The sequence below is a fragment of the Athene noctua genome, chromosome 23 (assembly GCF_965140245.1).
Source record: "Athene noctua chromosome 23, bAthNoc1.hap1.1, whole genome shotgun sequence".
NCBI classification, from domain to species: Eukaryota; Metazoa; Chordata; class Aves; order Strigiformes; family Strigidae; genus Athene; species Athene noctua.
In genome coordinates this window covers 6,871,820-6,885,441 of record NC_134059.1, presented here as the reverse complement: position 1 = coordinate 6,885,441, position 13,622 = coordinate 6,871,820, and the positions used below count along the sequence as shown (strand labels likewise).

General features: G+C 48.7%; 1 protein-coding gene across 3 annotated transcripts in view; it reads right to left on the bottom strand.

Annotated features, from left to right (window-relative positions):
- Positions 1–5,784: 5,784 nt before the first annotated feature.
- SRGAP2 (SLIT-ROBO Rho GTPase activating protein 2) overlaps positions 5,785–13,622 on the bottom strand; it is a 111,035-nt gene continuing 103,197 nt past the window's right edge. For all 3 annotated transcript variants that reach the window (XM_074925227.1, XM_074925229.1, XM_074925228.1), the window contains exons 21-22: positions 13,241–13,568; positions 5,785–10,633 (exon numbers count right to left, since the gene is read on the bottom strand). In XM_074925227.1, coding sequence (XP_074781328.1) covers positions 10,250–10,633; positions 13,241–13,568 — 712 coding nt within the window. In that variant the 3' untranslated portion in view covers positions 5,785–10,249. The remainder of the gene's footprint in view (positions 10,634–13,240; positions 13,569–13,622) is intronic.

The following is a 13,622-nucleotide window of genomic DNA, read 5'->3' as shown; positions in this document are numbered from 1 at the left end:
AGCTCCCGTCCCCAGGAGCTGCCCTTGAGCAGGTAAAACTACTCATAATGAAGTGCAGAAAAGGAGAGAGGAAGCAGGTGTAAACAGAGCAAACAGCCCCAATCCTTCATCCTGCTGCAAACCCGCTCCTCGTGCCTGTGAAGCAACAGATCTGGCCCAGCCCCAGCTCTTGCAAACGCTCCCTGAGGGTTTCAGAGATGAGCAAAGGGCAGAGGGGAGATTTTGGGGCATTTTCTGGCTCCAGCCAGGGCTGGTCCTGAGCTGCTCGGCCAGTGCCGCTCTCCCCAGAACCACACGGTGATTCGGATGGATCGGGCAGGATCAGGGATTCCCCATCTCAGAGAGAACAAGCGAAGGCAGCTGCGTCGGGGCTGAGCATCCGCCGTTCCCACGTGAACACGGACACCATCTGTCCCTGCTGTCAGCGGGCAGCACCCCACGCTGCCCCCCGAGCCCGGAGCTACAGCAGTGCCTCCCTGGGATGGGCCCAGAGGGGGACCAGAACCAGCCTCCCCCCAGTCCTTGGCACCCCCCTGCCAGGGCAAGAGGCAGCCGGGAGAGCAGGCAGGGCTCACAGTGCGGGCTGGGATGCAGGGCAAGGGGCAGGGCGGGATGCAGGATAGGATGCAGGATGCAGTGTGGGATGTGGGATGCAGTATGGGATGCGGATGCGGGATGCAGGATAGGATGCAGGATGCAGTGTGGGATGTGGGATGCAGTATGGGATGTGGATGCGGGATGCAGGATAGGATGCAGGATGCAGTGTGGGACGTGGGGTGTGGGATGCGGGATGCAGGGTGCTCAGGGCACAGCCCCGCTGCCTGCCCAGGACAGAGTGGGGCTGCTCGCGCTTCCTGCTCGCTTCCCAGCTCAGAGGTGCCCACGCCTCGCCCAGCCTCCCCCCGCAGCCAGGGTCTCACGGGCAGGAGTTACTGTGGGCTGGTTTGGGTGTGTCTGAAGGCCCCGTCCTCACAAAATGAAGACCGCAAAGGTACGTGAACACATCGGCCTGTGGTGCATCCAAAAATTGATAAGATGCTTCACCAGCCTGAGTTTGCTAATTACTGCTGAGCTTCATTTCCCAGTCACGTGTGAGTCTGCTTGAGAAACCCGCCCAGGAGCTGCTGGGCACGGGCTGGCCCTTGCCCTGAGCTTATCGCCCGGCGTCTCAGGCTGGCGTTGGGCAGCAGGGACGGGCTGCAGCTGCGGAAGCAGCGTGACGCGAGTCTAACGAAGTGAAACTTTAAATCACTTTGATTAAAGTCATTTTGCTCAGCTAAGAGGAAGAGAAAGGGACGGGGGGACTTATTGAAGTCATTTCAAAATTTTATTTTCTATGCATGTGGTAACTGTCCTTCAGCCTGTGCCTGTCACCCTCCAAATGGGACCATCAGTCGACCCACCCAGCACGGGCCAAGCTCCCACGCTGGGGTGCAGCCTGGGTACATGCTGCCGTGCAGTGTCCCTCCCTCACCAGGCAAAAAGATTATCAGTTTGAGCTGGAGATGCTTGAGAAGCCTTTCCCCAGGCGGAAGAAAACGCAGCTCATTTCTCATCTCAGGCCACCACTGGAATTGTAGATCAGAGCAGTTAACACAAGGGAGAGGGGCAAGTAAAACCTCTGGAGGGAAATTCCCGCTGAGTTTCTTCTAGAGCCGCCCAAAGGCAAAGAGCTGCTGCGGGTGCAACGGTTCATCGACACGTGCTCAGCCCCTGCACCCGGGCCCCAACTGCGGTTCAGCTCCTCGCTGCAGAAAGAAACCGAAACAAAGATTTTTGAAGGCAGAAAACCCAGGGTCGGGCATTTTCTGAGGCTTCTGACCTTTTCATGTTGCTTCAGCTTTCACTGATGGGTGAAGGGGTAAAGACAGACAGGAAAAAATAATTAAAATAGTTTATAAACACCCAGAAAAGATTACTTTCAGGCCGTGCCACAAGTCTTTTCACAGAGCTCTCCACAGACGTGCCCGAAAGGGAAACCAACACACCTCGATGCCAGGACGGCACCGGCCCTTGGAGCCCAGGGGCTCCAGGACACCCCAGTTGCCCCAGCAGCTCTCCCGGCGGGTTGCACAGTCAGGTCCAGCCTCGGTGGGACATCCCAGTCCGACCCCAGGAACCCACCCGTTGGGTTTTACCCCGTAATAGAGCCCAGCTCCTTTCAGACCCCCTCATCCCACCTTTCATTTTCTTTTGACATGTTACAGCTTTTTTCCTTTCCCTGGTTGCCCCAGCAGCAGATTTTATCCCCCCGGTCTCGCAGCTGACACCCAGACCCCCTCTGACCAGCTCAGGCTGTTCACAGCCACAGTCAGAAACCAGTAAATCACACTTAGCACCAAACCTGCACCGAGACCCGGGGCCCAGACGTGCCCACGGGGGGGATAAACCCCGCGTGTGCCCCAAGTGCCCGGCAGAGCCTGCGGGAGCCAACACATGGCCTTGAAACCGAGTTTGGGATAAAAATAATTGTTCCAGCTGGTGGCAGCAAAGCCTTAAAAATACAGGCTGAGCAGCCAGCAATGCCCGCAAGCAGGCACCTTGTCCTCGGGGGGCTTGGGGCAGAAAACCGGCTGCAGGGGGGCTGCAGGCTGCCTTGCACACCCGCCTTGCACTCTCCTTGCACACTCTCCTTTCACACTCACCTTGGCTCCTGCCCACAGCACATTTCGTCCAAGCGAAGTGAAGCAACGCAGGGCCCGGGGGGGCCTCGCCGTGTCCCCCATCTCCCCACAGCCAGACCCCACGGTCCAGCCCAGAGCATCCCCTTTCCCTCCCTCAGCGCCCCGTCACAAGTGGCTGAGCCCTCCCGTCGCTTCACCACTGCCGTTATCTGCTAAAACCCAACAGGAGAGGTTGGGGAGGGTTGGGTCAGGCCTGTCTGCACTTGGGAAGAAACGGTGTGACCCGAAGGGTTTAAGGGATTAATTGCAGCGTCCTCCTCTGCGCCGCTGGACGGCAGCGACTAACAGAAAATCAAAAATCATTTGTTATCTGTGTCACCCCGTTGCCTTTCTGACTCCTATTTCATGCTTTAAAAGAAAAAACCAAACCAAAACAAAACAACCAACATGCCAGAAGCCACCTGCGTCCCCCAGAAATCAATGAGGACTAATTGAAGAGTCACCCAGGCGGAAGGGAAGCAGGATTCGCCCCGGCTGCTGGTTTAGTGGGGACGGGTCCCGGCTCACCCCGGCTCTTCGGCTGCTCCCGGAGGAGCCTGAGCCCCGGCGGGCAGCGCTCGGGCCGTCCTTGGGCCACCCCAGGGGGGTGTTGGGCTGCACAAGCCGGTCTGAGGGCAGTTTAACAGGGGTGCGGGGCAGGACGCTCCCACGCTGCGTGGCCGGAGTCTGCTGAAGCCCAGCCAGCAGCAGGACCCAGCCGGGGGGGGCACAGGCCCCTCTGCAAAGGTGGACGGCAAAAGCACCGCGACAGCCTCAAACTGCAGCCCCCAGATTAAAAAAAAAACCCCAACCAACCAACTTTCTGCATTAGAGGCACAGGTCTGTCCCACCTTGCTGCAAAGTAGACCTGCCCTGGGCAGAAAACTGTTTTTTTTTTTCAGCAAAACAAGGTTCTGCAGCAGCAATCTGAGCCGCTATCGCCCAGCAGCTGCGGCCGTGCCCCCGCCGTGGGTGCCCAGCCCGCTTCGGGCATCGCCACTGAGGCTGCTGCCATCCGAGCGACTGAACAAAGGAGCAGAAGCATCCCGGCTTTCCAGCTCTTGAACCCCCAAGCTTGTGGGGGAGACGTGGGCCATCACCAGCACATGGACGGGGGACGCCCCCAAGCCCCCTCCTCGCCCTGGTCCCCCACAGGAGCTCACCCCAGGGATGGTGTCCCCAGCTGACTTCCAGCACAGCACAAAATGTCTGGGTTCAACATCAAACCTCACCGTAAATAATTAATTCCTCGACAGCTAAATAAGGAGAATCCAAAATGAGAAAGCCCTGACACCGCTCCCCAGCGTGCTCTGAACAAACCCCATCGAAAAACCGAGCTGGGGGAAAGCCAGGAACGACCCAACCCATAATTTCAATCTTAAATCCTCTTTCCCAGAGACAGCTGGAGGCCCACCCTCTCCAGGAAAAATGATGAAGCATTTTTAAATCAGGTCACCGCGAGGAAAGTCGATGCGCCACTGGCTGCTGTTCCTGGGGGTAGGTGAGCGCAAGCCGGGCGGGGGGAGACGCGGGGCTCTGCCTGCGGCCGGTGCTGCTGGAAGCCCCACTCCAGTCACTCGTTCCCCGACGCCCTCATCTCCCACTTACCGTCGCCATTCAGAGAAATTTCCCGAGGATTTTCCCCCCCGAATTCCCAGCCGGTGCCTGCAGCGGAGCCCCGGCGCCCGCAGACCCGCTCGCTCCGTACATCACTACTGCTCTCCATCGCTCAGGATTTCCACCATACCCAAAACATTTATTTCTCCAAAACTATTGCTAATGACAATGGATACATTTTGTTGTCCCAGTATGGATTTAACATTTCCAACACAGATACTCCTAATACTGTACAATACTGTACCAAAAGGGGAAAAAAAAAAAAAAAAAAAAAAGGATGTACCTCCATATTGTACAGAGTTATATATACAAAGTACAATTTTACACAGTTTAATATATACACCATATATATATTGGTGTAGAAGACATGAAACAATGGAAACTGTTTTAGCAAGAACATTCCATCCCACCATTAAACAACTGCTGTTAATAAAACCCCAAAACCCAACGCACCATACGAGCCCGAGCCCACTATTGCAGGACTGAGGTTTCACACCAACAGAGAAAACAAAGATTTCTAGACTTTGCGACCGAACTTTCCTACAGTACAGCAGAACCGTGACACCACCGCGATCCCTTAAAATGCGTCAGAGATGGTTTTCAATAATTGCCCTATTTTGGCTACATCGAGCTGGTCTTTTGAAGAACCTGCTGCTCACAAGTATTGCTCCAGCAGTTTGGCACGCTCACGAGTCCAATCCCATTGGACTTTGGTAATTCAAATTACAGGACTCTGCCTGGAGAGAAAGGCTGGTGAAGTCCGCTTCGGAAGTAAGGTTACTATAGTGCCTTTAAAAGGAAGGGTCCATCTACTATTTCCTTGCAAACTGCTAAATATTTACCCTGTATGAAGCTTGGTATATCAAGTATTAGTACAGTAGGGAGCTTTCCTCCCTCTCCGCCTTCACCTCTTTTTGGCCCATCATTGAGAAACAACGGTCTTGTCTCCAGCTACGCTATAGGAAGCACAAAATATAACACGGGGAAAAAAAAAAAAAAAAACCAAAACAAAAAACAAACCCCAAAACAACAAACCACAACCAAAAAAACAACCTTACATTTTCCAGGCTTTGAATTGCTGTTCTGGCCTCTCTAGATCCCAGATCTCTTAGAACCAAGCCTGGAAAATAATTCATCTGCCTTCTGGGGGGGCGGTGGTCAGCGGAGGCAGAGGGGAGCGACTGAAAGCGCCGTCGCTTGTGCGGGAGCATCCCGGCCCCCTCGGAGCCTCGGCAGGCACAAGGCAGTGGGTCAAGTATTTATTTTTTTTTTTCATTTTTCTTCTTTTTTCAAGTACCAGGTTGTCACACACACACACACACACACACACAGACAAGCAGAAAGCTGATCCAGAGAGAAGATTATCTTCGGAAGGGATACGTAAGCTCGGAGTTGAGTCCGGAGCGCCGGGAAGCGTTGGGCGTTTTCCCAGCGCCGAAGGCTGGAAGCGTCGTGCAGGGAACGACCTTCACCCACGAGGAAACCTCCCTCCCTCCCTCCACCAACGGCCCCTCGTGCTCCCGGTCCGCTACACAAACAGCTTTATGTCTATAACTGCCTTCGTGGAATGTTAGCCAAGGTCAGATAAGCCCACGAAAAGGCTCGTTATTTTTGTTAAAACTAAAAAAATCTCGAAGTAAATAAATCTCCAGCTTGTTAAACTCATTTTCTGTTCTGGACAGGCTCATTAGTGATGGGAGTGCCCAAATGCTTCTGTTTTCCTTTTAGGTTTTGTGGTGTTTTGTTTTTTTTTTTAAATTTTAAAGCAGTTTTCCTAGTTCGTAGTTCACGGGCTAGTGAGTAAATATTTATACTTTGCAGCACACCCCCGTGGTCAGGGCTTGATCCTGCCGAGTGCAGGCACCCCCGACCCGGCCCACTCCACCTGAGGCACCCAGCCTTACCCAGTCCATCAGACAAAAATGCCTCGATGGGTCTTTTCCCATCATTTCCACTGCCCCACAGCAAACTGCACCCTGCCGAGAGCACAACCATCCCCTCCAAGTGTTCCCTCACCGGGCGACGGGGCACGTGCGTAAAGGATCTGAAGCGCTACCTAGAGACATTTATTTCTACTGAACATCTCCCCCCTGCTTAACAAACCCCCAAGCCTGTACAACGTTCAACTGAATCTGAGGTTTTGACACACCAGAATAAAAGAAATAAGGCAGCAAACTCCATCTGCAATGACCTCTTTTGTCTCAATATTGCTAGAGCTCTTCCAAGCGCGCAGGCGAACGGCCGAGCGACTGCTCACCCTGTACCAAGTGCAAGGTGGGGAACTGTAACAGATGGAATTTCTTGCCAAACTCTGAAGTGTTTTGATTCAGTAAATAAATTTATGAGAACTCGGTTATCTTAACCTACTTTTGTGCAAGAAGAATCTTGCCTTAAAAAAAAAAAATTAAAAAAAAAAAAAAAATCAACAAAAAACTCTCAAAACCCAACATATGAGGTATTCATCACAGGAAACCCAAAGACTCTTTTTGAACAGGTATCAAAATACATACATATACAACAATTTTTTTCAGCTGTCACAGTGCACTCTAATTATTTAATCACTTTCATTGCAACAAAATATCCAGTACAGATAAAGTGAGAGAGTTTGATCATGTCCCACTGCTTTGACATGAAGAACAAATCTACAAGTTAAAAACTGCGAGCCTTTGGATTACCTTAGAGAGGCAGAAATTTAGCAATCGTTAAAGCACGCTGCTCAATTCCCAGCTAGGGAAATAAAACATAAAAGGTTAGAGCTTCAGAAACTATTAAGATTGATCACCTAAAATCGTATTTTATTTTAAAAGTTTTGCTTTGGATTATTTCAATCCAACATCTGATGAACAAGAATCCTTTGTTCATACAAAGCACTATCAAACGGACATACGTTATTCCAGTTATCAAACACTTCTTGTCTTTATATTTGACACAAACATTACATTAAAGAGTCATGAAAGAGAATTTCCATGGAAGAGCTAATATTTCTTCTGAATATGAAGATATGGAGTAACATTGATACCTCCCCAAGCAAACCACTGTGTCGTACTCCTCCACTCTACGCCGGTCTCCTCTACAAGACGCCCACTGGTTTGGCAGGGAGCGACGCCGACGTTTCCAGTTTCTCCTTCCCACCTCTCCTGCAACGACTGGTCATAAAACACTTGTGGCAAATGTTCTCTCAGCCTTGTATGTTCACAGAGTGAAGCAGACAAGCTAGAAGTTTCCTTTTTTTTTTTTTTTATTTTATTTTATTATTCTCCCGTGTGTGTGTGTGTGTGTTTGTGTGAATTTTCTGCTGGCTGGCCAGACCCAGAGCACGTGGAAGAGGAAGGACGATCTTCAGCCTGCCATATTGCTTGCTGTAAGTGTAAGTGTCAATCACAGTGCACACCAAAATTCCAGAATTCCAGTTGAGTTGTTCAATATACAGGTTGTCCTGCTAATCGTATTCCCCTTGACAGTACGATTGTCCCAGAGCTGTGGATGCTAGAGATAAGCACAGTAATTCATATACAGACAGTTGCTGTTACAGTAACCTGAAGTCTTTTTTTTTTTTTTTTTTTTTTTTTTTAATCTCTTAATTTCCATTCATACTTCAGACCTGGAAGATAGAAAAGAGCATCTCCTCCAAATGTGCTGTGCGTGGCTGGACACTTATTCTTAGAAACATGAATGCTAGGCATAAAAATATAAAGAAAATAAGGCATTACAAATGAGTCGAAGTAAATTTACAGAGATCCTGCTCTTGACACAGATTGACTTTGGTCAGTCATGACCAAAAAGGAAAACAAAACCAAAAACTCCCTACTTAAAAGTAAATGTCAGAAAGTTCTGCCTGAGCAAAAAATTACAAGTTTAATTCTGGTTTTTTTTTTTTTTTTTTTCCCAAAAGAACAAGTGATTCCTTGGTGGTAGAAGTCCATCAGAACCTGAGAGGAAAGGTCGCTGGTCGCACTGTGGGGATCTTCCCCTGCGAGAGGAACAGGGCAAGGTCCAGTGACAGTCACACACGTACCGTGGTGCTTCCCAAGGGGAACTGCTGCTACAGATCAGCTAAGGAGAGATGAGGAATAAAGAGTGTTCTCACTGAAATCTTCCCGGCGTTCCCCAATTTTTCGTACGTTCTTAATTTAGGGCACAGAGAAAGCTGGTGTTTTTAAAAGCCATCGTTAATACGGATCTATTACTTCTGTAGAGATGGAGGGGGGGGTGTGGAGCAGACAGGGACACAGTAAAACCCTGTTCACTTCTCCGAGTAACATCCTAAATGGATCAGAAAAGCACACTTCAGAAACTGTTCTTAGAAATGGAAGCGTTGTTTCTTCTGTCTTAACTACTAAGTGCCAATTAAAATGACATTGCAGTCACAAGGAAACTAAGTGTGAGAAACCCCCAAATTTAAAAGAAACTCGGCTAAACGGGAGAGAAAAATGTCTTTTCTTATCTTGTCCTTGCCTGAATTTATTTGACGAAAATGTTAAGACGTGCAGCTTTTTTTGAAATCCCGGAAAAGTTTGGGAACAAGGTGAACTGAGGTGCAGCCAGAGTCTCCTCTCTTGCAGGACCGCGAGATCTTCTTTACCATCGTTAAGCGGCACACGCCTTTTATTTTTAAATTAAATAAAAGTTAGCATTGTGGAAAATTCTCAGTAGAGTACAAAAGAGTCCATGCAGCCTGCCAGGGGCTGAAGCACTTGCTGCCTACCATATAAATACAAACACCACGGGTTCATCCACGTGCCTGCGGGGTCCTGTGGAGCTGGGGCGCTCGGCCAACGTCTGCTGCCACATCACTGTCCCCAGCAGCGTCTCCTACTGTCCCCAGCAGCGTCGTACACCGCTCTATAAGAGCAGAGATCCCTAAAGCAGTTCACAGCGGCCACAGCCACCGACCGAAGCGTTTGCAACCAGGAAGAGGGAGAAGATACAAAGCTTGAGAACTTCTGGTTGAAGTTTTTACAGTGCTTGTAACTGGGATTTTGGTAAGGATCCATCTTGATGTATGATCAAAACAAGAACGTGTGCGTTAGTAAATGAACTCCCATCAGAGTATGCTTAGTTTTCCAAAGTTAACTTGTTTTTACATTCAGTCTCCCGAGACCACACACCACATCATAGCCTACGGGCTGAAAATTACACTGAAAAACAATAAAGCTGTTTTTAAATATGGGAGAGCAAAGGGGGAAGACAGCTAGATTGTCCATAAGCAACAACTGGGCTCTTTCTTATGCTCCTAAACCTCAGGAACATGTTTGTTTATATTTGCACAGACACATATTACGTATAACTCCACAAAATCTAAGAGTGTTCCAGAGTAAACTATTTTTCATGACAAGTGTCGACTAAAGGATGAGGCTGGATGGCCAAGAGCTCTGGCCCTGGGGGGGAGGAATGGGGAAGCAAACAAACAAAACCAGAGGATGTGATGGAAGTCGAGACAGACCCTTAACCACCGTGGCACCAGCGGGCGACTTAATAATAATAATAATAATGCACAAGAAACAGGCATGTCCAAGCTCCACGTAAACAGTGGCACCAAAACATGCAGTAGACTAAAATCTATCCTATTGTTTCCCTGTGATAAATGAAACACAGAATATATAAGTCACTACACCAGTATTCAAAACATGACGCCACTAAACATTTCTTTCAGTGGCCAAACACTTGAACAAGGCATCAACTAGAAACCAAGATCCAACTCATCGCTTTTTGTGTGTTTTCCTCCTCAGCTTCACAGTGACCCCATACTGGATTTCCGAAGCGTGGCACGAGCTGTTCTGCCTTACGAACATCACTGATGCGGGTACATGGGACGAGGTTGTTACTGCTTAGTTCACTCCCAGCAGCAGTTCACAACTAACCTTCAGCAGAAGTTCGGAAATTAGTTAAATAGGAATTTTAATGTCTTTAACAGAGTCTCTCCATCTGAAAAACAATACAGCTGTATCCACAGAGCAGCATCAAGTTTATCAGACAGTACAGGACTTGTCAGTAGGCTGCTGAGATGCAGAGGAGGCAACGCCGGGGCTCGTGGCGTTGGTTTTGGGGAAAACTGTAGGTTTTGGCCGAGTTGCCGGAGGTTTCACCTGGGTGGCCATTTTGACGGATTTCACCGGTCTGAAGGTGCACGGGATGTCGCCGGCTGTGCTGGCGCTGCGCTGGAAAGCTGGTTCAGTGTCCTTGAGGATCTGAGCGTGCAGAGGGCTGGAAGGTTCCGAGGTGGGGGCCACCACTGGAGACGTTTTCAAAGGCTCCAGCGTGTCGAGGACAACATCTGGCGTGTGCTTTACGCTGCTTTGCCTTTCCAGCTCCCGCAGCTCGTTCAGAGCAGAGTTCATAGTAGCTTCAATATCCTGCAAAGACAAAAGAGAAACCGAGTGAATAACAGAACCCAGACACGTAAATACGGAGATAAAAGTCAGCCTTTGAGAACGACGTAGTTGTTTTCAGCCTGTAAACAGCAACACTCAAACCAACTGGCGGGTCAAGGACCTTTAGGTGTCAAAGTGAAACCCGTGCCAAACTGCACGGCGTTACATACTGAAGCCAATAAGCAGTAATATTTTCCATCAACAGGGAACAAAATAATTTCTAGCACTTTCTCAATGCTAATCTGGTCCTTCACTGCTCCTGATGCTGCTCGGACCTCAAAGACGAGTGCAATCCCAAAACGCAGCCACGAACACAAAACCATGGGAATCGAAGTGTGAGGATCCATCCCCGTGCTTTATTTGGCACGTGAGACTCAGAAGAGTGAATTCCTGAAGAAAGGATTGATGATTTTGATGCTGGCCGATGGGCCACACACCGAGTGCTGAAATCCTCCTGTGCTTTTGCTGCCTCATTGGTTTCCCTGCTGTCCGAGTTGTCTTCCCTTCCCAGAAAGGTATTGCACAGGACTCCAAATTTTATTGTTTTAGAAAACACAGAAAATATCAGAAACATATACAGAAATTCAGGTTGGCACCTCTCCTTCCTCTTATACAATATTACAGTCGTTAACAAGCAAACATGAAGAGAACCCTGAGATAAAACCCTGGCTTTTTTTCTGAGCTGTGGCAGGACCTACATGTTTGCTACAGCCCGTGCTGCGGAGCCCACTGGGGCACAGAAATCACTGGAGAGAAGAGCTCAGCCTTTCTGTGACTCACAGCTTGGCTACAGCTTTTTAGCTTCCTCAGAGGTTTTTCAGGGGGTGGGGAAGGTAAATCAGTCAAGGAATGGTGGAAGAAACCAGAGACAGTAATCCGACACCTCCAAGTCTATCTTGAGGCCAGGCAGATTTTACTTATGAAGTTAGGGAAAAATATGTAAAATGCGTGATGATTATTAGGTGGTGTCTGAACAGATACTACAGGGCAAAGAGAAACACTAATTTAACACAGCTTTTTTTTTTTTTTTTCCCTCCTCTGTTTTTTTTTTTCCCCCCCTCCTCTATTCTTTTTCTCCCCAGACTCTTCTCCAGTGAAAACAATGGAGTTAACCTTTTGGCAGGAAGAGGAGACAGAACAATTTCAGTTAGAGCTTAATTGAAAAAACAAAGAAACTGATTTATGTCAACCAATGCCTTGGAAGGACAATGAAACGTGAAGACAACAAGAACTGCATATTACAATTCCACTGTAACAAATGGGCTTAAAATTCATAAGGGCAAAATACAACTTTCCATCAGAATACGTATCAGGTTTTTATTTGGACCTTTTTTATTGCTTGGTGTTGCTGCTTTGTCAATAAAAATTATGTTGAGTTTTCACATATCTTCCCCCAGCTCCTTAGAAACCTACAGACTCCTGAACCAGGCAGAGAAGTCAGGTCTCCAGGGGCTGGCTTTGTAATCCGAGACCTGAGCATTCCTTGGCTTTGGACAGATCCATCACGTACTGAGAACAGTTGGGACAGGCAACATACATGTGCAGGCACATCACCGAGCGTGGAGTGGGAGAAAGGGAAGATCCTTCATGCAGGGGGAAATCTGGAACATTTCCAGCAGTCACCCCATTAGTAGCTGTCACTTGTTCAAATCAAAGTCTGACTTTCAATCGTTTTCTGCTCTACCTGTGAAACCACCGACCCTGGTTGTGTTTTTGTGACGCAGAACCCGTGTGGCAGCCGTGTGCTCCCGGGCTCGGGGGTGGGACAGACCCCTGGGCACAGAGATGTGGAGAGACGAGGGATCTGCACTAAACCAGTCTGTGTCAAAACTAGCAAAGACTAAGAAAAATAGAGAGAACACCTTTCCCTTTAAGCTGCACAGAAGGAATCCGAGAAGACCGTTTCCTTGTTGTCCGGTCAGTGTGTGGAGCCAGGCCCAAAAGCAGAGCTCTCTGCAGAGTTAAAGCCCAGCTGCGGCGCATCGGTAGCCCACCCTCACTTCAAGGCACTTGTCTAAATAAATAACTAATGAAAACTAGCAGTATTATGTTCAAAGTTGGTTTCTAATCGCACACTGAACCCTGCAAGCATATAAAGATGCCACTGTGAGCACTGTACAACTCAGCAGCCTGCTTTTATTTTGACTGTAATACTCCATACGCTTCCAACGTCTAACCACAGGCAAGTTTGCACAACTGACAGGAGAATGTTAAATTGACACTACATACTTGACTTTTCTCGTGTCTTGAAGTTATGATTGTTTAATTTTTTTGCTGACAGCTTTGGAATCCGTGTAACTTTCTCAAATGGACGTTTTTACTGGTGAAACTACAATTCTGAATCATGAAGAAGGCCAAGTTTTTATGGAGGAAGGACCTGGCTGTTTATCTTCACTCATGAAAGCAGGCTCAGTGACTTGCACAAAGCGAGGTTGAAAGACTAGACTCAAGCTGTGTAGTAAGTTAATACTGCACTGAGAGAGGGGAAGGGATACCAGATTAAATCAGACTTCGCATTAAAACATCTCATTGTATCCAACACTCCAAAGTTTCCAAAACAAATCTTTAAGGCAAAGCACTCCTATTTACCTGTGCAATGACCTCGGGGTCCATGGGCCGGTGGTTGTTGAAGCTCTTGGACCTCCCTGCTGTCACAGTTTTCCGGATCTGCGGGCTGTCTATCCTGTTCTTCAGAGACGAGTGTCGGCTGATAGAATTGAGGCTGCCGTGGCCACTGATGGAGCATTTATCTGGAACCTCCTTGGGAAGACTTTGGCTCATAATGGGCTGAGATGAGGGTCTGGAACCGGCTATGGCTCCTGGGGAGGCTGGTTCTGCCATTGAGCTACCTAGTCCATGGCTGTCACTTTGACGGAAGGCTCTTCTGATGCTGCCTGACTCTGGTTTCTTTCTTTGCCTTCAGTCACAAAAGCAAAACAAGTCAATACAAGCAGGTACACAAAACGGGCTG